Source organism: Salvia splendens, chromosome 6 (assembly GCF_004379255.2).
Source record: "Salvia splendens isolate huo1 chromosome 6, SspV2, whole genome shotgun sequence".
In the NCBI taxonomy this organism is placed as follows: Eukaryota; Viridiplantae; Streptophyta; class Magnoliopsida; order Lamiales; family Lamiaceae; genus Salvia; species Salvia splendens.
This window is the reverse complement of record NC_056037.1, coordinates 15,808,046-15,830,141: the sequence shown is the minus strand read 5'-3', so window position 1 is coordinate 15,830,141 and position 22,096 is coordinate 15,808,046. Positions and strand designations below refer to the sequence as shown.

Genomic DNA, 22,096 nt, shown 5'->3' with positions numbered 1-22,096 from the left:
AGCAGTTCAAAAGTAAAACTCGGATTCAGATACCAATATGGTGTAGAATAAAAAACAATCTAGCTATTCTTGAAACTAATACACAAGAATTGGCTAATCGTGTTCCAATAGTAACAGCTCATTTCTTTACAAGAATTAATGACAGAATAACACATTATAATTGTTAACAAGAATCAGAAATGAATCCCTCTTTTTTAATCTCATCAAGGATAACCTGTTCTTGTGTTGGTTTGCTGTACACAGGAAGAGCCCCATCACTAAACCAAGAGGCAGAAACTTCACTCGACCCATTGCTATCTGTATTTTCACCACAGATAAACGACACAGGGCATGGTCCATCTTCAGAGTACACCATGATCACACAAAAGTCGCTTTGGGACATATAAAATGAGATATAGCTCTTGCCTAACAAAATGGCTTGATCCTAGCTCGATGTTTCGACTTCCTTTCCACTGTCACCTTCGTTAATCTGTCTTTTCAATCTTCTTAACCAGATTTCATAGTCAACGGAGTATGGGGTACCACATAGACTGTCAACGTAATCTGCAAATGCTTTCAGGACAGCAGAGATGTCACCGAGCTTCTGCTGAATCAGCCTCCTCGACCAAGCTGTTTCCCTCCATTGTAGTGCTCCTTCGACTGAATCCAGAACAGGTAAATCTCCACCAGAGCAGAAGTAGAGCATATATACTAGGCTTTCAGCATCAGAAGCAGAGAACAACTTCCCTTCTTGAAGAGCAGAAGTAGAAGAGAAATGAAGATTTAATGCCGGACGATCCCTTTCTTCCAAAATGGCATGTCCCCAACCGATAAGGACAAAATAAGGCTTCCTGAGACCAGGATTTACACAGATAATGTTTTCTGGCCTGATATCCCCATGTCGAATCCCAGACGAGGCCGAGGTTGAGAGAGCAGATAAACAATCATGGCAGCACCTGATAGCCTCATCAGTACCGAACTGGCCAGCTCTCACCATTTCAGATACAGTCCTACCAACTGGACTGGTCACTAGGACAGGTGTCCCACACCATGGCTGATCACAATTTCCACCTGCGTTTGTTTTCCAACACTGGCCAGGATGAATCACCCGGCCCGATGCAATCACTTCGGGAAGATACTTACTGGACAATCCTTTTTGTTTCATAATACCGAGTACTTTAGTTTGCCTCTGAACTTGATACCATAGCTTCATATCTTTCCAGGCTGGTTCCAATTGTGATGGATGCGAACCAACATACAGAAAGTGAGCCTTTCCTGAATCTTGAATGGGAGATGCAATGTAATATTGAATCTCCCCATCATTCAGAACTTTATTTATTTGATAACCTTTCTGCCAGTTTGAATCCTCCACCATCAATACAGATCCTACTTCAAGCTTCAGTGTCTTTGCCGAATCCACTTTAACAGATGCCTCTTGTACCTCTACAATCTCGGGCGAAGCATTGCGATGTTGGAAGCGAAATAAACCATCACCATTAACCCTTGTATTCTCCAACTGCCTTTCAATCCTCCTGGCTTGAAGACGGGAACTGTGGTCAGCAGCTAAGTCTTCTATAGTGTTCTTAGGCATTCCAGCATATTGTGTTATAGATTGAAATGTAGCATAAAGAACCTGTAAAGCCCCAATATCACCCCAGTTAGCATTTCCAAGCTTGTTCCAGATCCTATCAACAGGAGAGAGAGCAATTTTTGAATGGTTTTTTATCCATGCGGCAGCAGATTCATAAACATTATTCAGATCACAGTCCAGCTTACTCAAATCACCTTCAACTTTAATGACGCCACCACAATTAGAGTCAACTAGAAGTACGAACACAGAATTCAAACTCAGTGGGATATTAGATCTGCTGATGCTTCTGGCAAGCAGCACACGGAAAGCAAGGAATAAAGCTTCACAAATAGTTGAGAGTGGAGGATTAGAGTTCTCCTCTTCTGAAGCATGATTTCCAATATCAGGTCTCAGCAATGCCAACTCAATGATATCATCCCACTTCCCTTGTGGATGTCTTGGGTTCCTTAGCATTATAGCTGATGCACAAAGGCCTCCAACTTTACCTTTTGCTATGGCCTGCTCAGCTTGGTAAAATTTCAAGTTTCCTTCATGTAGAGAGGAAACATAGAAAGGCATCATATTATCTTCAGGCCCCCAGAAAGCTTCCCACATGCCATTCACACTTGCATGCAAAAAATCCTCAAGAGCAAGATAAGCTGTCGCCTCCACGTCAGTGGATGTTGAAGCATAAATAGCACTAGGCATCCGAATTAGCTGTTGAAAGGGAACACCTTCTAGGGCATAATCGAACTTCTGAAGATCTATTAACTCGAAAGGAAGATCAAAGGCAGACCTTGGATTATCTTCATCTAGATCCTCAAGCCACTCCTCAAGATTTGCTTTCAGGACTTCACTGTCCACAAATCTACAAAGAAATTCCTTTCTATCCTGAGCCCTACCACCTGAGGAGACACTGGACTTTTTGGTTGCTGAATCTGCTGAATCCTGATCTGGTGATATACCTGGTAGAAATATGTCATTCATACAACACAATTTGGGACATTATGAACCGATCAAATTATACTTGAAAAAAGTAAGACTGTAAGAGACTACAAAAATCAAGTGCAAGTATAAACTATACCACACAAGCTCTCAGCATTTTCCTTCTAAAAACTAGTAATAGATGCCTATTCTATTCATTGTCAACTTATTGGGTTTTTTCTTTTTTGTTCTAAAATAAAACTTAGATTCCGTGAGTGTACTGGACTTTTTTTTTGTTCCGATTTTGGGAGAGACGCATGACCCTCATGCGTCTCTTTTTAATGAAACGCATGACAGAGATGCGTCTTTAAGGGAGACGCATAAGGGTCATGCGTCTTTCTAACGACGCACAACCATCATGCGTCTTAGGGAGAGACGCATCTCCCTCATGCGTCTCTTAACCCATATATATGAAACCATTCTTGGTTGTTCATCTTTTATAGAAACATCCTTGAATGTTTTATGTTTCACTTTCGATGTGGGACAAAATCATTCTTGGTTGTTTCTCTTTTATAGAGACATCCATGAATGTTTTATGTTTCACTTTCGATGTGGGACAAAATCATTCTTGGTTATTTCTCTTTTATAGAGATATCCATGAATGTTTTATGTTTCACTTTCGATGTGGGACAAAATCATTCTTGGTTGTTTCTCTTTTATAGAGACATCATTGAATGTTTTATGTTTCACTTTCGATGTGGGATAAAATCATTCTTGGTTGTTTCTCTTTTATAGAGACATCATTGAATGTTTTATGTTTCACTTTCGATGTGGGACAAAATCATCTTTGGTTGTTTTATGTTTTATAGATACATCCAACACTTTTTGCCTTTCTTAGGATCATCATTTATCACGTCCAACACTCTTATTTTATAGAATATTATTTTATTTTCTAACAGCCTCAAAATTCTTATCATCAAATATATTTTTTAATTAAAAATATTAGATGATTTTTAATAAAACAATTTAGCAATCGCACGCGGTGTGAGTTTATTTGTAATCAAGGACCAAAAATTAGTTGATTTTTATGGGATTTTTTTATAAAGGTGCCAAAAATAAATTACTAATTTCTCTTGAATTAATCTATTTTCAATAATTTTTTAATCATAAATGAACTCCTCTATGCTTTTTCTATGAATTATACTTTATCTATTCTATTAGAAATGAAACATTTCTTAAAATGTAAAATATCATCGTCTTTATTTTTCCTTTTTTTTACTTTATTCTCATTTCACTTAATTTAAATAAATATATATGAATTCTATGCCAAAAAACAAATATTTCTAAATTAATAGGATGGAGAAAGTATATGTTTTTCTAAGTAAGAGATAACCAGATTTAATTCTTCTTAGCTCCAACAAAATCTATATTGGTTACAACAATGAACTACAAAAAATAAGTCCTGCTATGTCAAAATAATTAAGTCAAGATGGACTTTAAGATAAAATAAATGATATAGAATTAAGATAAAGATTTAGTAGTGTTGCTTGATTAGTAAAATAAGAATAAGAATAAAATAAATTAATTGTATGATGGACTAGATTGTTCTATAAATTAAATGTGAAATGATATTTTTTGCCTTTATAATGAACTCATATAATTTCATGTGTTTTAATGTTTAATTGTATGAAATCATTGACTAATTAACGAAAATATATGTAAAATTACTTAATTAACGATTCAATAAGCTAAAAGGTTAATGAAAATTGTTAATTAAATTTATGGAAGGTTTAATTCATTGCTTGATTAATCAATAAGGTTGTGATCGTTACATTAATTAACTAGTGGTTAATTAATTATGAAATAATATCTCTGTCTGAAGGACTAATCTCATTTGCCAAACTGTCAAAATCAGAAGCCAAACCAATATCAAAATCAAAGTCGATATCAAGACAACATGTGGAATTTGAACATTTCCATAGGGTAATCCATTTCACAATTTCTCCAAGCCAAACATGCTTAACTTTAGAATTCTTATAAGATGGACGCCAACAAATTAAAGAAGATGCATTTCTCCAAGAAAGATTTTGTCCCACATCGAAAGTGAAACATAAAATATTCAAGGATGTCTCTATAAAAGAAAAATAACCAAGAATGATTTTGTTCCACGTTGAAAGTGAAACATAAAACATTTAAGGATGCCTCTACAAAAGAGAAACAATCAAGAATGATTTTGTCCCACATCGAAAGTGAAACATAAAACATTCAAGGATGTCTCTATAAAAGAGAAACAACCAAGAATGATTTTATCCCACATCGAAAGTGAAACATAAAACATTCAAGGATGTTTCTATAAAAGAAAACAACCAAGAATAGTTTCATATATATGGGTTAAGAGATGCATGGGGGAGATGCGTCTCTCCCTAAGACGCATGATGGTTGTGCGTCGTTAAAAAGACGCATGACCCTTATGCGTCTCCCTTAAAGACGCATCTCCGTCATGCGTTTTATTAAAAAGATACGCATGAGGGTCATGCGTCTCTCCCAAAATCGGAACAAAAAAAAAGTCCAGTACACTCACGGAATCTAAGTTTTATTTTAGAACAATAAAAGAAAAAACCCCAACTTATTTAACAGCAAATGAACAGCCTTTATTGCAACTAGCTCCAGTTGGGATAGGTTTTATGGATCTAGGGACAAGCATGTGTTTCAATGTTCAGAGCTATGTTACCTTTAGAGCTCTTCTAAGGCATATTAACTCATCAACTATGGAAGCGCACATTAATTTAACAAAAATTATGCCGGTGATTTATCCAGAATGACAGCACCACGAAGAACAACGCAAATAACATTTCAAGAAAATCCTAAATTTCTAAACTAGAACGGCGTTAGTACCTAAACAGTATACATTCAAATGACGCATAGATCATAAATGATAAAAACATCAATGCTGATTTGAATAATCGAATCGCGAACTACACAAACTGCTTAAATAAATAATCGTGGAACTCAGCACACACGATCTCTCAAAACGGCAAAATTAAGCCGAAACTGAAAAGCATCCTAAGTAAAAATGGGAAAGTGAAAGAAAAAAAACAGAATTAGGGCACAGACAGAAACGAATCGAAATTGTTGCTTACCTTCCATAACAGAGACGAGAAACCGATAAAGATAGTGAGTGAATTTGGGTCCTAGATCGTTGACATCAGTAAGCAGTCATAAACGAGTCTTTCTCTTTCTAGAATAACCCCGCGCTTCTCTCCCTCTAAACAATGCTTCATAAAAGATGCCTTCCTTTTACTGCATCGCATCGCTGCATCGCATCGCAACTGCTTATGGATTCTATTAACTACCTAATATTCAAATACAGAAAGAATATAACTTTTTCTATTGCAAATAATTCTTCTATTTTTCTATTACTATTTCCTCTCTCTTATAATTTATTACCATTTAACTTGATATATATTTTAAAAATTTAATAAAAAGTGAATTAGAAAAATTAATAGTACATGAACCCTATTTTTATATATTAATTTTATAATAAAATTCGGAGAGAGTATAAAATTGTGTTAGTAATAGTTTATTGTGGAGAAGTGTGGAGAAGTAATTAATTAATTAAATAATTGTTCTATACTTTTAGGAACTTTATTGCGAAGAAGAGTATCGATACAATAAAAAATAATATTTAACTCGAGATTACAATGAAGAGAGATTGATTTTTGTGCATATATAGTGATGGTGTCTTAAATGTTACACTTTGATATGTTCTATGTCTTCAATAATTACCATTCCTTTTGAACTCACACTATTGTGATGTGCTATTTTTCCATGATGTACATTTTGACTACTCAGAATATACTATAATGATATTGGACCGATCCGGTCGTGCTCCATACAAAATAATCGATCATGAAACACTTTCGATTTAATTTAGAAATATAAATAAATTAGAGTACATATATAATACATATAAAGTCCCATTTTTGGCTGTGGTTTAAGTTTCAATTTATAAGAGAAAAAAATTTGTTCTTTAACTTATTGTAATAATTGTGTCATTGTATTAACTTTTAGTTCGAAATAATCCAAAATGTAGTTTAGTATGTATGTACATTATTGAGGACAAGAATTCAGTAAATAAATACACAATAGTATATAATTATTTTGAATATGGACCCTAGAATTTAGAATGATGTTAATCATACATAGTGCAAATATATATTAAATCAATTTTACATTTTTCATACTTGACTCATGAAATCTCTTTTATTTAAATGAAGAAAAAGTAGATAGCTAAAAGTGGTTTCAAAACACAACTAAAAAGAGCATTCTTGATCAACTCTAAGCTTCAATTGCTTCTCTTTTCTCCATTGGAACATCTTCTTTAACCTCACTCTCCTTCACTTCTCCATTCTGCAACACAACATCATGCCTAATCCACCTGCAAATCTTCTCAACACCCTCTTCATCTGCAACAAAATAAGTTGATTCATTGCATCCAACACTTTGAAACCAATATCATCCTAAACCAACACTAGATGCAATTAAGAGAAGGCTCGTGGTACCTAGCCTAGGCACGGTGTGGCCTTGAGGGTGTCGTATGATCAGAGGGTCCTCAAACGCTGCAGCCAGCTCCTCGGAAGGAAGTTTCAGCCAATCCTTCTCCCCAACAAAATGAACTGATCTAACCTTGATCACATCTTTGTAAGCAACCTCACATATGGTTGGATCCTTAAATTTTGACCCGGATATGGATACAAACAGACTCATACGCGGATGCTCTTTCAATATCTTTCCCTGCATCAACACACATTTTTCCTTATCAAGATTTTAAATCAAAGATCATATAGTGTGTGTTTTTTTCTCAATTTCATAATGAATCACCTGTGCTTGATATCCAAGTAGAAGTGCTGACAATGAAGCTCCCTGTGGAAAAACAGCCTTGAGATTTTGTTGATGATTTTAAGCAAAAAAGACTGTTTTTCACCTGAGAGAAGCCTAACAAGCCATGAAATGGACCATTTGTTGTAATGTAGTTGCATAAGTAGTCTATACATGCTTCCAAGTTGGTGTACTCGGTAAAATCCTGACCAAAAATCGCGGTTTTTATAAGAATATTGGTCTTGATTTTAGCTTGCACACTGAGATTATACACACATACCTTGTTGAATTGAAACCACTCAAAATATGGTGGTGGAAATATGCCCTCAATCTCAGATTTCCCTCCTGCAGGGTAAATCCCATCTAGAAAATCCTGCAAAAAATTCGTATACCATTTTAGCATTGTTAAGAGAATACTCATAAAGCTCAATGAGACTTGCACAAAGTTTTGACAGTACCATTTGTTGCATAGAAAAGATTGAAACTTTGAGTTTTGATTAAAATGTAGTATATATACCATGTCAAAAAGAGCAAAAATGGAAGGATCCCATTTGCTGATTTGCTTTTTAAGGAAGCTCCCACTGGTTCTGAATCCATGCAAACAAAGGATTTTCTTCTTTGCTACCTTTACAGCTTCCATATTCAACACAGAGATTGACCAGTGTGTGTGTGTGTGTTTTATAAGAACAAGAAGGGCTTCTCAAAGACAACTAACTTTTGAAGTTTGGTAGATCGGTTGGTTAGGAATGTTACCACGTGGGCACCCTTCATGTTACCACGTGGGCACCCTTCAAGATGAAATTTTTTGGTGGTATAAATTGATAAAGAGACATTATACATTAGTTCAAGAAACAACAATACAATAGTACTACTGTCTATATACCAATAACTAAAGTCTTAATAACATAAAATTCATTTCTAATGAAGCAAAAACTTATGATTCCGGCAACAATCCCACGTATCATGTTGGCAATTGAAAATGAATATAATAATATCCCACATCGCTGTATCACCAATTGATTTTAGGATGGAACTCATGGATTTCTATCATGGTATCAGAGCGGGTCGCCGACTGTGGGTTATATTTAACTGACCCAGCAGTATATCTGGGCTGAAACTGAAAAAAAGACTGACCCAGCAGTATAACTGGGCTGAAAATTTGGGCCAGTGGTCCAACTGATCAAAAAAAAATTGGGCCGATTGTCCAATCGATCATAAAAAAGTCCAAACCCTCCAAGATTCATCTTAAGGGTCACCTTGAAGGGTTTGAGGGAGGGTGTTGGCAATTGAAAATGAATATAATAATATCTCACATCGGTGTACACAAAGAGTTTAATCCACTATATAAGTCTCATGGGACTCTCCTCTTATCACCAATTGGTTTTAGGATGGAACCCATGAATTTCTATCATGGTATCAGAGTTTTAGGGTTTAGGGTTCAAAGGGGGTAGGGCAGTGGCCGGAGGAGAAGGAACCCCCAACCTCGCTACCGGCACCACATCAGTGACGACCAACTGGAGCGGAACGGAGGGAACGGTCGGAATGGCGTCGATCGCCAGAGGAGAAGGCGATCCGGATGTGGAGGCGCCGGATATTGATGGAGGTAAAATTAGGGTTGGGAATTTATTCCCAAACCCTCAAACTCCTAAGGAATTACACTCAGAACCCCATACCCAAAATATCTCTAAAAAACCCCTTATGATCCTGGAAAATTACAAACCGAACCCCAGACTCTCAAAAATCCCAAAATCGAGACCAGAATCTCGAAAATTGCCAAATTAAGTCCGAAAGTTCCTAAATATTCCCAAACAGTCCCTATACCTCGTGAAAATCAATTTCAGATCCTCGAAAATTTGCCTACATCTTACGCCCTATCAGCTTCCTCTAAAAATAAAAATAACAAATGGATTTTTGACTGCGGAGCCACTGACACTATTACTTATGATATTGCTGATATATCTTATATGCACAGGGCACCGAAAACTCATATTCAAACGGCCAGTGGAGAATGTACTTCTGTGGAAGGGGCAGGAACTGTCAAAATTTCATCCGCTCTGACTTTATCCAACTGCTTATATGTTCCTTCCATGTCACATAAGTTATTATCAATTAGTCATGTGACAAAATAATTAAATTGTACTCTTCTGATGCAACTCAATTTTTGCCTTTTGCAAGATATCAGAACAGGGGTAATCATTGGACGTGGCACTGAGAGGGATGGGCTGTATTATGTGGACGAAATAGATCAACAAGGAACTGCTTTGCTAACTCATGGATCATCAGACAGGGAAGCTTGGCTCTGGCATCGTCGTTTAGGACATCCATCCTCGAGTTATTTAAAAATTCTCTTTATAAATTTAGTCAAGAAATGTATTGTGAGACTTGTGTGTTAGCCAAAAGTCATAGACATTTTTATAAACCCAATAATACCCGAGTTGATTCATTGTTTTCCCTAGTCCATTCTGATGTGTGGGGTCCATCTCCAGTTATAGGGGGACAAGGGTTTAAATACTTTCTTCTCTTTATAGATGATTGCAGTCGCATGACATGGGTCTATTTTATGAAACACAAAAACGAAGTCTTTGAACATTTTAAACACTTTCACACCCTGGTAAAAACCCAATTTCAGAAGACCATACAGATCCTTAGATCTGACAACGGTGGAGAATTTGTGAACTCGAACATGAAAACCTTTTGCCACGATAAAGGACTAATCCACCAAACTACATGCCCCAACACCCCGGAACAAAACGGCGTGTCTGAAAGAAAGAACCATACTCTTCTAGAAATGGCGCGTGCTATGCTAATTGAATCCAACACCCCCAGAAATTTTGGCCCGAAGCCATTGCCTCATCTGTCTATCTCACAGACCGACTACCCTCTAGCACGCTGCATCTCAAAACACCGCTAGAAGTTCTTTCCACACAAGCTCAAATTCCTTTACCCTTGACCCTTCAGCCTCGAGTGTTCGGATGCTCGGTTTTTGTCCACATACCCAAGCATGAGCGGACCAAACTATCACCTTGTGCCGTAAAATGTGTGTTCGTGGGATATGATGCGTCTCAAAAAGGATACCGGTGCTTTGATCCTAAATCCGGCCGCATGTTTACCACCATGAACTGTGATTTCCTTGAATCCGACTATTTCTTTAACCACCTTAGCGGTCAGGGGGAGAGGAACGACCGTGACCTACTAAGTCGGTTAAATACTTCAACAGCGACAGATCCACCAAAGGACGGAACATCGGAGTCCTCTAAAATACAGCCCACACCAATCAGTGACATCGCCCAGGAGAACCCTTTACTGATATCCACTGTAAGTAATTCCGATACTCCGTCTGAATTTAGGATTACTCACAATATTCCCGATGTTCATATATCAAGAGAGACTGACCCTGAAACAAATAGTGAGTCTGAACCGGACAACCAAACTGAACCAAAGATCTGCGACTTACTGGATGAGCAGATGAATGAGGAAGTTGGAGGATATAAACTACCGCCAAGATCCAACCGAGGAGTTCCACAAAAAAGATACAACCCTGAGACCATAGGCAAGAAAGCTAAGTACTCAATAGCCAACATGGCTAAAGGGCAACTCTCTGAAATGGCGCATGCATTTGAAGCAGCACTTTATGAGGAAGAAGAGATTCCTTGCACGGTGGAAGAAGCTTGGAGACACACACACTGGAAAGAGGCGATGCTGAAGGAAATGGGTACACTAGAAAGGAACAACACTTGGGAAAAGTGCATGATACCAGACGGGAAGAAGGCAGTCGGGTGTAAATGGGTGTTCACTATCAAGCGGCGACCGAACGGTTCCATAGAAAGGTACAAGGCGCGGTTGGTAGCGAAGGGGTACACACAAACCTACGGAGTAGACTATGATGAGACATTCTCTCCAGTAGCAAAGATGAACACTATCCGAGTGCTATTATCGGTTGCTGCAAACAGAGACTGACCACTACATCAATTCGACGTCACAAATGCTTTCCTCCATGGGGAACTAAAGAGAGAAGTATATATGGAAGCACCACCAGGTTTTTCACAGGGGTAGAAAAAGGGAGAAGGATGTCGACTGAAGAAAACTTTGTATGGACTTAAGCAGTCCCCAGAATTTGATTCGGGAGGTTCACAGAGGCTATGACAAAGTATGGGTTCAAACAAAGCCATTCGGATCATACATTATTCCTGAAAAAGCGGGATGGCCGGATCACGTGCTTGATCATCTATGTAGATGACATGATCATAACTGGAGATGATGCAGAGGAGATCGAGAGACTCAAGGGGAGTCTGTCTCAAGAATTCAAGATGAAGGACTTAGGAAATCTTAAGTACTTCTTCGGAATAGAAGTACTAAGATCTGAAGGAGGAATTTTTCTGAGGCAGAAGAAATACATCCTAGACATCCTGCTAGACATCCTGGCGGAGACAGGACTTCTAGATTGCAAACCGGCCGATACACCAATCTTAGTTAATCACGGACTACAAATCTCCGAAGGGGCAGAGCTAGCACACCAAGGCCAATATCAACGTTTGGTTGGGAAGCCCATTTACCTATCCCACACTAGACCTGATATTGCCTATGCAGTCAGAATTGTGAGTCAGTTCATGCATCGACCACAGAAGGATCACTATGAAGCTGCATTAAGAATAGTCAAGTACCTCAAGGGAACAGTCGGTCATGGAATAATGTTCAAGAAGAATAAACTCCAAGGAGTACACGGATACACGTATGCTGATTGGGCAAGCAACCCAGTTGACAGAAGATCGACATCAGGCTATTTTACCTTTGTTGAAGGTAACCTAGTCACTTGGAGAAGCAAGAAACAAAAAGTAGTAGTATTATCCAACGCTGAAGCAGAATTCAGAGGAATCAAAAGTGAGCTAATGGAAATATTGTGGCTAAGAAAACTAATGAAGGAGATTGGACTAACTTTAGAAAAGAGTCAACTCTTCTGTGATAACAAAGCAGCCATCAACATATCCGAGAATCCAGTACAACACGATAGGACGAAACATGTCGAAGTCGACATGCACTTCATCAAGGAAAACATTGAGAGTGGGGCAGTAGAACTACCCTTTGTTCGATCTGAAGATTAACTGGCTGATATTCTCACCAAGGCCGTTAACTCGAGAAGCTTTACGAGTGTATTGGGCAAGTTGAGTTTTGGAGATCCCACCACTCAACTTGAGGGGGAGTGTTAAACAAGAGAAGATTGAGGACAATCAATCTCAATGATGCTCCAGAAATAGCTAGGCGTAATTAGAGAAATAGATTGATAGCATTAAAGGAGATTGATACTATTGAATGTATTCCATATATATGTGTCGTGTAATACCTATAAAAGGGGTCCCCTTATGTAGAACAAAATCATCAATCAATACTCAATAAACATTCATTCTCCTCCATTTCTCCTAAGCCATGCCCGATATACTTTTTATGATCTTCTACCGGAATAACAACATCGACTAATATCCTCCTATAGGTCTATCTCATTATCCACCTCACAGTTTTCCCTTCAGCCAACTCCTTTCTGCATTCATCGTCTTCTTCCTGTTTTCGTGTTTGATTTCGACACCATGCCTAATCCAGCTACAGACCTTCTCAACCGCCTCTTCATCTGTAAGAAAAAAATGTTTATCTGTCAAACAAAGACTCACAAAATCTTTGATGATCCAAATTGTTAATCTGAAAGCCTAATATATATATTTCCTATTTATGAACAAACCTACCTAACTAACAACACACAATGTAGGATGTTGGAGATCTTATTTTGATCAGATGAAGAGAGTAGCAGTACCTAGGTGAGGCACGGTGTGGCCTTGAGGGTGCCGTATGATCAAAGGCTGGTCAAAAGACGCAGCCAGCTCCTCAGAAGGCAGTTTCTGCCAATCTCTCTCACCAACAAAATGAACTGACCTAACCTTGATGAGCTCTTTGTAAGCAACCTCAGATATGGCTGGATCCTTAAATTTCGACCCGGATATGGACACAAACAGAGTTATAGGAGGATGCTGCTTCAATATCTTTCCCTGCATCAAAACACAATCTTGATCAAGATTTCAAATGAAGATCATTTTTTTTTCTCATTTTCATCTGCTCATTACTAAACCACCTGTGCTTGGTATGCAAGTAGAAGTGCTGATAGTGCAGCCCCCTGTGGAAAACAATGCAATGAGCCTTGAGATATTTAAGAATGATTTTAAGCAAAAAAAGACTTTTTTTCACCTGAGAGAAGCCTAAAAGGCCATGAAATGGACCATTTGTTTCCATGTAGTTGCACAAGTAGTCTATACATGCTTCCAAGTTCGTCTGCCCCGTAAAATCCTGAACATAAACGCGGTGTTTAGCAACATCAATGACAAATTCCTGCTAATGTATCTTGATTTTTTAGAACAATGTAAACACTTTTTTTAAGCTGACCTTAGTAAATTGAAACCATTCAAAATAAGGGGGTGGAAATATGCTCTCAATCTCGGATTTCCCTCGTGCCGGGTAGATACCGTCTGGGAAATCCTGCACAACATTCATATATCATTCGTTTAAACGGATTGTAGAATTGATTTTTATTAATACAACTTTTATTTGTGATTTGTCATTGTTGTGACGGAATAGGGTAATTGAGTAATCGAAACAAACAGGAACGTAAAGAGATACGTGGTTCATCAACATTGTGTTAGCTACGTCCATGGGCATGAAAGGAGAACAGATTGTATTACAAAATTTTGTGCACTACTTCTATATACACACATGACGGGATAGGCCCAATGTGAAAATTAGGACCCAATACAACAGCATAGCATAGGGGCAAACCATGTAGATTCAAGGCATACTAACAATCATATTATTATATTTTGATTCAATGCGAAGAAAGTTGCTAAAACTTGGCCCATTGAAACATTATCTTAGCAAGTAGTAGTAAAAATATATGTATGATTCGCTATTAGCAAATTATATATGTATGATTCCATATTAGCAAGTAGTAGTAAAGATATGGTTGATACATAGTGAACATAAAGATTTCATTTCATTGCTAGAAAAAGGATGAGGTCAGTTGTTTAGAATAAAGACCAGGACAAGATTTTCATTTGCTGATTTGCATTTTGAGGAAGCTCCCACTGTTTCTGAATCCATGTAAGCACAAGATTTTCTTCTTTTCAAAGTTTGCAGCTCCCATTTTTGGCAAAATGACGAGGGGGAGAGAGTGTATAGAAATAGCTTTAGGACGGTTGAATGGGTGAGTAGGAACAGACATGCCCGTGGTTCGTAAACCGGCGGTTCCGGTTCAGAACCGCCGATTCCAGTTTCGAGAAATGTGGAACCGGAACCGAACCGTGAGGCTATTTCACGGTTCCGGTTTCGGTTCGAAAACCGGCGGTTCCGGTTCCGAACCGCCGGTTTTTTCGACGGTTTTTTACGGTTCCGGCTAGATTTCATGGTTTTCCGACGGTTTTTCACGGTTCCGGTTTGGAACCATCCAGAACCGGCGGTTTCGGCACAGTTTCGGTTCGTAAAATTTGGAACCGGAACCGGCCCGCTGTTCAAAATATGGCGGTTCTGGTTCAAGAAAAAAGTCACGGTTCCGGTTCCGCGGTTAACCGCCGGAACCGAAAACCTTGGTCATCTCTAGATAGGATTGTTGTCGTACGTGTAACTTTGTTTAAAGATGTTTTTTGTGAGAAACATGTTTTTTTTTGTGACGAAACATGTTTTTTTTATATTTTGAATAAGTCCATCTATTAAAGTAATTACTCCGTCCTATTGAATATGCAATATTTGAAAATCGGCACAGATTTTTATATAGTATTATTTTGTGAATTAATAAAGAAAGAGTAAATTAAGGGAGATGAAAAAATAGAGATAGAGATAATTCTATTTTAGGAAACGTTTCATTTTTAATGGAATCGAGATAGTACTACTAATATATAAAAATAGAGTGGACTATAAAACTTGTACCCAGAATATATGAGATTTAAACCTTTTTAATAACCAATGTTTTAAAAATTACATTTTCAATAAAAAAAAAAACACCACAAATTCTATAACAATCCGACTTTTTATAATCATGTCTTTCATGCCTGGAAGGTTGTTTATGTCCATTTACTGGATAGTTCAAGAAATAGGAAGCAAAGCCCTATTTATAAGAACTTCCTCCTTCCCATAGAAATAAGTCATTAGGATTAGCACGAGCTTTAATGTGTAATTGATAAAGTTAGAGATTGAGAAAAAAATTAGTTAAAATTATATAATGGATGATGTGGTCCATAAATAATAAAGTATAAGAAAAGGAGAACAAAATTACCATTATAGACTGGACGCAAAAAAGAAATACCCCTCCGTTTTTTGAAATATCAACTATTTCCATTTTGGGCCGTTCCTTAAAAATAGAAACTTTAGAATCTTTCTATTTTAGAACATGGATCCCATAATCCATTAACTCTACTTTCACTACATTTTCTCTTCCTCTCTTTTCCTTTACACATTTTTCTTTTCATCTCTCTTACTTTATCAATTTTTCGTGTCGTTTCAAATATTTCTACTTTTTAATTTATAGCTTATTCATTTTAATTTATTAACACGTGTATCATTTAATAAGTGAGAAAATTCATAGAAATGCATTGTGGGTCCCATATTCTCACTTCTCATTTCCCAATCTCTTTCCTATTATCCACTATGGGATAGCCGGGGTGATCTCGGGGCGTATTATAGTGGCGGCGACCTCCGCCCCGAGGCGGACGAAAAATGTGGGGCGGATGAGGCATCGGCGATTTCCGGGCGAGGACACGCTGGTCGCCCTATCGCCGCGCCTCCACGAATTTTTATTTTTATTAAAAAAAATTTTAATTTAACCCTATAAATACCACTCCTCCACCATCCATTTTTCACCCTTTTCACACACTCTCCCTTCATTCACTATCTACACTTTCACTATCTAAAAATGCACGGTGGAGACGACGAATCACCCGGCTCACAAGAATCGGGATATGGTGGCAATTCTTCACAGCCGTCGGGATATGGCGGCTATCCTTCTCAGCTGTCGGGATATGGCGGCTCTCCGTCCCAGCCGTGGGTTTGGAGTCAATCTCCCCCGCCGTGGGTTTGGAGTCAATCTCTCCCGCCGTGGGCATCGAGTCCAACTCCTCCTCCGTCTCATTCGTGGAGGTCTTCTCCCACGCCCCAACCTTTTCAGCGGAATCTGAGTCGGTCGGCGTTTGGATATTACAGATCCAACCTCGACGAGCTTAACCAGCCGCGTCCGGAGACCCCTTTCCTATCCAGCCAATCTGCTTTCACCGAAGCAGATCAAGACGCACTGGATACCATGATGGGTCTGCTCAGTTCCGGCATCCCGGATACGCCTGCAACACGGGTCGAAACACCCGTTCCGACGAGACCCGGCGGGACCGAAGGGGCGGTGGCGGAAGAGGCGGCGGACGCGGTAGCAGCGGAGGCGGCTCGGGCAGCGGCGTCGGCAGTGACGGTGGCTCGGGCACCAAACGAGGCGTGCACTACACCAAAGCGGAGTCCGTGGCGGTGACGAAGGCGTGGGATGCCGTCACATCGGACCCCATAGTGGGCACCGATCAGACCGAGGGGAGCTTTTGGAAGCGCGTCCTGTTGGCATACAACGAGTTCAAACCTAGCGGCGCCAGACCGCGTGACGCATAACAGCTCCGCAAAAAGTGGTCTAGGATTCTGTCGGCTACCAAGTGGTTCGCGGGCATATACCAGAACAACCTGCTCAACGCTAAGAGTGGTTGAAGCGAAGCTGAGGTGAAGACACTTTCGATTGGCCAATACAACACGGAGGGCTGGCCGAAGTTCACAATGTGGGAGGAGTATCTAGTTCTCGAGCATTGTCCGAAATTCAAGGCCATCTGCGCGTAAGAGCGCATTGGAGCTCCTGGGCCGAAGCGAACGAGGCACAATATAGCCGGGGACTACAGCAGTGGCAGCGGCTCGCAATTGTTCGAGCAGCAAGACGAGCAAGCCGAAGAGCCCGCCGCTACACACACTAGACGAGGACGGCCACCGAGACAACAGGCCTCTATCCGTAGCGCCAGAGCGGGCGGAAGTTCCTCCCGCCTATCGTCGGCAAAGTCTAGATCGCGCATCCCGCAGCCCGCCCCTATCCCGCAGCCCATGGTTACTGGTCCCCACGAGGTCTTGAGGGAGAACCTGGATGTGCAGTTGATGCAACAACTGCAGGACGTCTGCAGCAAATACCTAGACGTCGACGACCCGTTCATCAAGAATATATACTTGCAGCTCATTACTCGGCTTCAACGTCATCTAGGGTTGGCTGATGAGGCTCCTGGGGGCAACGACGGCCGGCAGCAGCGAGGGAGGCGGAGAAGAAGATGAGGAATCTGACTCCGACACCGAGTAGACGGTGGCGGAGTTTTTATTTATATTTTATTTTAAATATTCGTTGTATAATTTTACCGTTTCCAATACAACGAATATTCGGTCCCAATTAGCTCGTTTTCTAACTATTTACATTGCGATGATTTTAATTATACTTGATTGAAATTAAAAACATTTTAAAATGAAAATTGATTATAAAATTTGGGAGCTATTGAAAGTGTCCACTATAGTGGCGGAAATAAAAAATTAGGGCTGTGGACAAAAAATTGGGGCTATGGACAAAAAAGGGGGCGGGCTATTGGAGTGTCCACCTTATAGTGGACACTCTTAGTATCTTCTTCCTTCCTACCGTCTGTAACATTTCAGGATCTAATTGTTCTAAATTCTCTTCGATCAAACTCCATCAACGCGTTTTTTTCTAATTCTCTCACGTCGCACAGTCACAGACATAGGCGGTAGGCACCGCGATCGCTATTTTCTTGGCCCCGGCGCGTCGGGGGGCCGAAATAGGCTTCATAGATAAAAATTATTGGAATTTTCCGGCCGTGCTTGGCCGACCCCCTCTTGGATCCGTCGCTGGTAAACGAACTAGAAGACTACTGACACATGACTCATAAGCAAAATATAAACTAAAAAAAGAGGATAACTACAAAAAATCTGCAGGAAATGCAAAATTATAACTAAGGATACCTATCACAAGCCCTCAAAAATGGATCACATGCATAATTCACTAAACAGTGAAATTGATGGGTGATCATGGGCCCCCTTGGCCCTCAAGTGGCTTAGCCATGGAGGGGGATCCTCTGCTGTGCTGGCTGCTGTTGCTAATGCAGCATTGAAATATGTTGGAATCGTTGCCCGGTCAAAGGACTTTGACCAATAATATTTCTAACGAGACATTTAATTTTGTAAAATTAAATGATATAGCGTCGATCTACGTTCAAAGTAGATGACCATGGTATATTCATTTTCTCAAATCCGATTCCCGGTGAGTGAGAAATAATGGATTAAAGTCGCGCAAAATTGCGAGCTAATTAAATGAGCTATGAGAGAACTCATGAGATTAATTAAGAGTTAATTATCCCACATTGAAAGTAACAAGCTTATTAAACAAGTATTTAATAAGTAGGATTATTACATGTAATAATTCTAGTTGACTAAGATGGGCTGTAGAGCCCCGAGCCCGTGCTCGTGCCCGTGTCCTTGGATCTTGACAATTGGTCTTTGGGTGGTATTTGGACTGTTCTTTGGGCCTGGTCATGGGGCTCGGTGCTTGGGTTCGACCCAAGGCTGGTTGGTCTAGTTCTTTTTAGAGCACCAACGTTTCCACGTCAATCAGTGGCCGTTTTATCTTTGGGGACGAAACGCCAATCCGGAAAGAGGACTCCTTGACTCGGCTAGCTTCTGTTTACGGTTTAGTTATTTCATTTTTCGTTGTAATTTCGTTTCAGTTTCCCCATTCTGTATTCCTTCTTTTGGGTTATATTACGCCCGGTTTATATCTTGTAATCACAGAAACCAACAATCGCAAGACGAGATATAACTTGCCTTTGAAGGAATTTGGACATAACTGAACTTAAAAACTTTTAAACTTAACACCTTTGTTGGTATCGACTGAATCAAGCACTGTCGTTGCCACCACTGCCGCCGCCGCAACTCCATCCACCATGTCGACCAATGCACCGGTCAACACGTCGTCGAATCTGACGATGATCCCAATCCCTGTGTTCACCTCTTCCTCGACACTCTCAATGGGGGTTTTCGAACCCCTTTGGGCCCACTGTTGGATCCACCTCGAGTGGGTCGGTTGGTTCCACTTTTAGTGGTTCCATCGGATCTTTTATTGGATCGAGTGTTGGGGCCTTCGGGTCTAACATGGGTGTCGGTTCCTTCGGGGCCGGTGCGACCATGGCGGGCTCTATGCCCAACCAAGTTGTTGGCTCCTTCGAGGGCAACAGGATTGGTTCCTTTCATGGACCAACTGCGGCACCTTTGGAACCAAGAATGATGCCTCCTGCCGAGAAGCCACCAAAGTTTGGAGGATCTGACTTCAAAAGGTGGCACCAAAAGATGTTATTTTATTTAACGACATTGGGCATCGCGAATTTCCTCATGGAAGACGAGCCGCCTGCGCCAAGTGATCAAGAGACAAGGATCGAAGTCATGGCGGACTATGAAGCTTGGCAAAAAGGAGATTATCTTTGTAAAAATCTCATTCTAAATGCTTTAGATGATAATTTGTACAATGTATACTCCGTTGTAACCACATCAAAAGAGACATGGGATAACCTAGAAAAGAAGTATAGTATCAACAATGCTGCAGGTACTGAGAATGTTGTATTAGCCAAATTCTTGGACTACAAAATGGTCGACTCTCGACCTATCATGGAACAAGTTCAAGAGTTCCAAATTCTCATCCACGCACTTGTGGCTGAAGGGATGACCTAGCCCGACAACTTTACAAGGTGCATGATCATTGAGAAGCTTCCTCCTAGTTGGAAGGACTTCTAGAGCTATCTCAAACACAAACGAAAGAAGATGACCCTTGAAGACTTGATCATGAAATTGCGCATTGAAGCTGATGTGCGCAAAAGTGACCAAAAGGCTAAGGGCTTTAGCCCACTTGAAGCCAAAGCCAACTTGTTGGAATGGGGTGGTCCCTCCAACAAACGCCCTTGCCCAAATCAGAAGGACAAATGGAAGGGGAAACAACCTGCAGAGAAATTTGAATGTGAGTGCTACAAGTGTGGCAAAATTGGCCACTTTGCCAAGGACTGTCGGAGCAATAAGAAGAAGTCGGCTGCCCACGTCGTTGAGAATGAGTTCAAGAACTGGGATGAGAATGACCTCGTTGTTGTGGTCACCGAAGAAGTGAACCTTGTTGATAACAAGGGTGGCTGGTAAATTGACACCGGCGCTACTGCTCATGTCTGCTCCGACAAAAGCAAGTTTGCTTCCTACACTGCTGTTGAAGGGATGAAGATCAACAAGGGGAATCAAGCATCGTCTGAGGTCCTCGGCATTGGAAATGTGATCCTCATGATGACATTCGGCGTCACGATAACTTTGAAGGATGTGCTGCATGTCCCGGACATCCGCAAGAACCTAGTGTCAGGATCAATACTAGTGAATAAGGGGTGGGTTTAAACTTGTATTTGAGTTTGATAGGTTTGCATTGTACAAGTTTGGAAAGTCACTCGGAAAAGGTTATGTAACCGATGAACTTTTCAAGCTTAGTGTGGCTACACGCCTTGTCCCAAAGCCGTTGGCTAATAATAATAAAGCAGCTACTTCCTCTTACTTGACCGAATGTTCAAATTTGTGGCATTGTAGATTGGGACATGTAAATTCAAAAGCCATTAAAAGATTAGTAAATTTAGATTTACTAAAGGCTAATGAAGTGGATACCCAAGACAAATATGAAATATGTCTTGAAGCGAAAATGACTAAGTTACCGTTTCACTAGGTTGAACGAAGCACAAAACCCCTTGAATTAATTCACACGGATGTATGTGATTTAAGGATGGTGCAAACTAGAGGTGGTAAAAAGTACTTTATCACTTTTATAGATGATTGCACAAGGTATTGCTACATTTATCTTTTAAGAAGTAAAGATGAAACAATTGAAGCGTTCAAAAATTATAAGAACGAAGTTGAGAATCAACTTGGTTGTAAAATCAAAATGATTCGAAGTGATAGAGGAGGCGAATATATAGCCTCGTTTGAGGAATTTTGCAATGCAAGTGGTATAATTCATCAAACAACTGCTCTATACTCATCATAATCTAATGGTGTTGCAGAACGTAAAAATCGAACTCTAAAAGATATGAAGAATGCGCTGCTACTTAGTTCAGGATTGCCCCAGAACATGTTGGGGGAGGCTATCTTGACAGTCAACTATATCCTAAACAAGATCTCACTCAGAGGAAAGGACATCACTCCTTATGAGTTGTGGAAAGGAAGGAAACCATCCTACAAATAACTCAAAGTGTGGGGGTGTTTGGCGAAGGTGATGGTTCCCCGCCCAAAGAAGTTACAATTGGCCCTAAAACAGTTGATTGTATCTTCATTGGATACGCACTTAACAGTAGTGCATATCGATTTGTTGTTCACAAGTCTGAAATATCGACTATAACAGTAGGAACAACAATCGAGTCAAGGAATGTCGTATTTCTTGAAAATACATTTCCTTGCAAAGACAAAGAAGAGGTCGCAACCAATTCTGAGACAAGAATTGAAGAGGAAGCCACTAGTTCTAAATCAGTGGATAAAGAACCTGAATCACCAAGCATGCAAGACCCGATCCAAATGATACAGTACTAAGACGTGGTAGTAGGATCAGAACACCAAAAATATTTGGTCCTGACTACATTGCTT

The 22,096-nt window shown here is 39.9% G+C and overlaps 2 protein-coding genes and 1 pseudogene across 2 annotated transcripts; all 3 read right to left on the bottom strand.

Annotated features, from left to right (window-relative positions):
- Positions 1-43: 43 nt before the first annotated feature.
- Positions 44-5,817, bottom strand: LOC121808595. The gene is made up of 2 exons (XM_042209162.1): positions 5,614-5,817; positions 44-2,514 (listed from the first exon to the last, which is right to left on the bottom strand). The coding sequence occupies exons 1-2, from the start codon at positions 5,618-5,620 to the stop codon at positions 425-427; spliced, it is 2,097 nt and encodes a 698-aa protein (XP_042065096.1). The 5' UTR covers positions 5,621-5,817; the 3' UTR covers positions 44-424.
- A 782-nt stretch (positions 5,818-6,599) lies between these two features.
- LOC121806817 (esterase CBG03338-like) lies at positions 6,600-8,015 on the bottom strand. The gene is made up of 6 exons (XM_042206969.1): positions 7,869-8,015; positions 7,632-7,724; positions 7,458-7,556; positions 7,355-7,396; positions 7,036-7,267; positions 6,600-6,939 (listed from the first exon to the last, which is right to left on the bottom strand). Exons 1-6 carry the CDS (start codon positions 7,989-7,991, stop codon positions 6,812-6,814), a joined length of 717 nt encoding a protein of 238 aa, XP_042062903.1. The 5' UTR covers positions 7,992-8,015; the 3' UTR covers positions 6,600-6,811.
- Positions 8,016-12,855: 4,840 nt separating this feature from the next.
- Positions 12,856-14,528, bottom strand: LOC121808867 (annotated as a pseudogene).
- Positions 14,529-22,096: the final 7,568 nt, after the last annotated feature.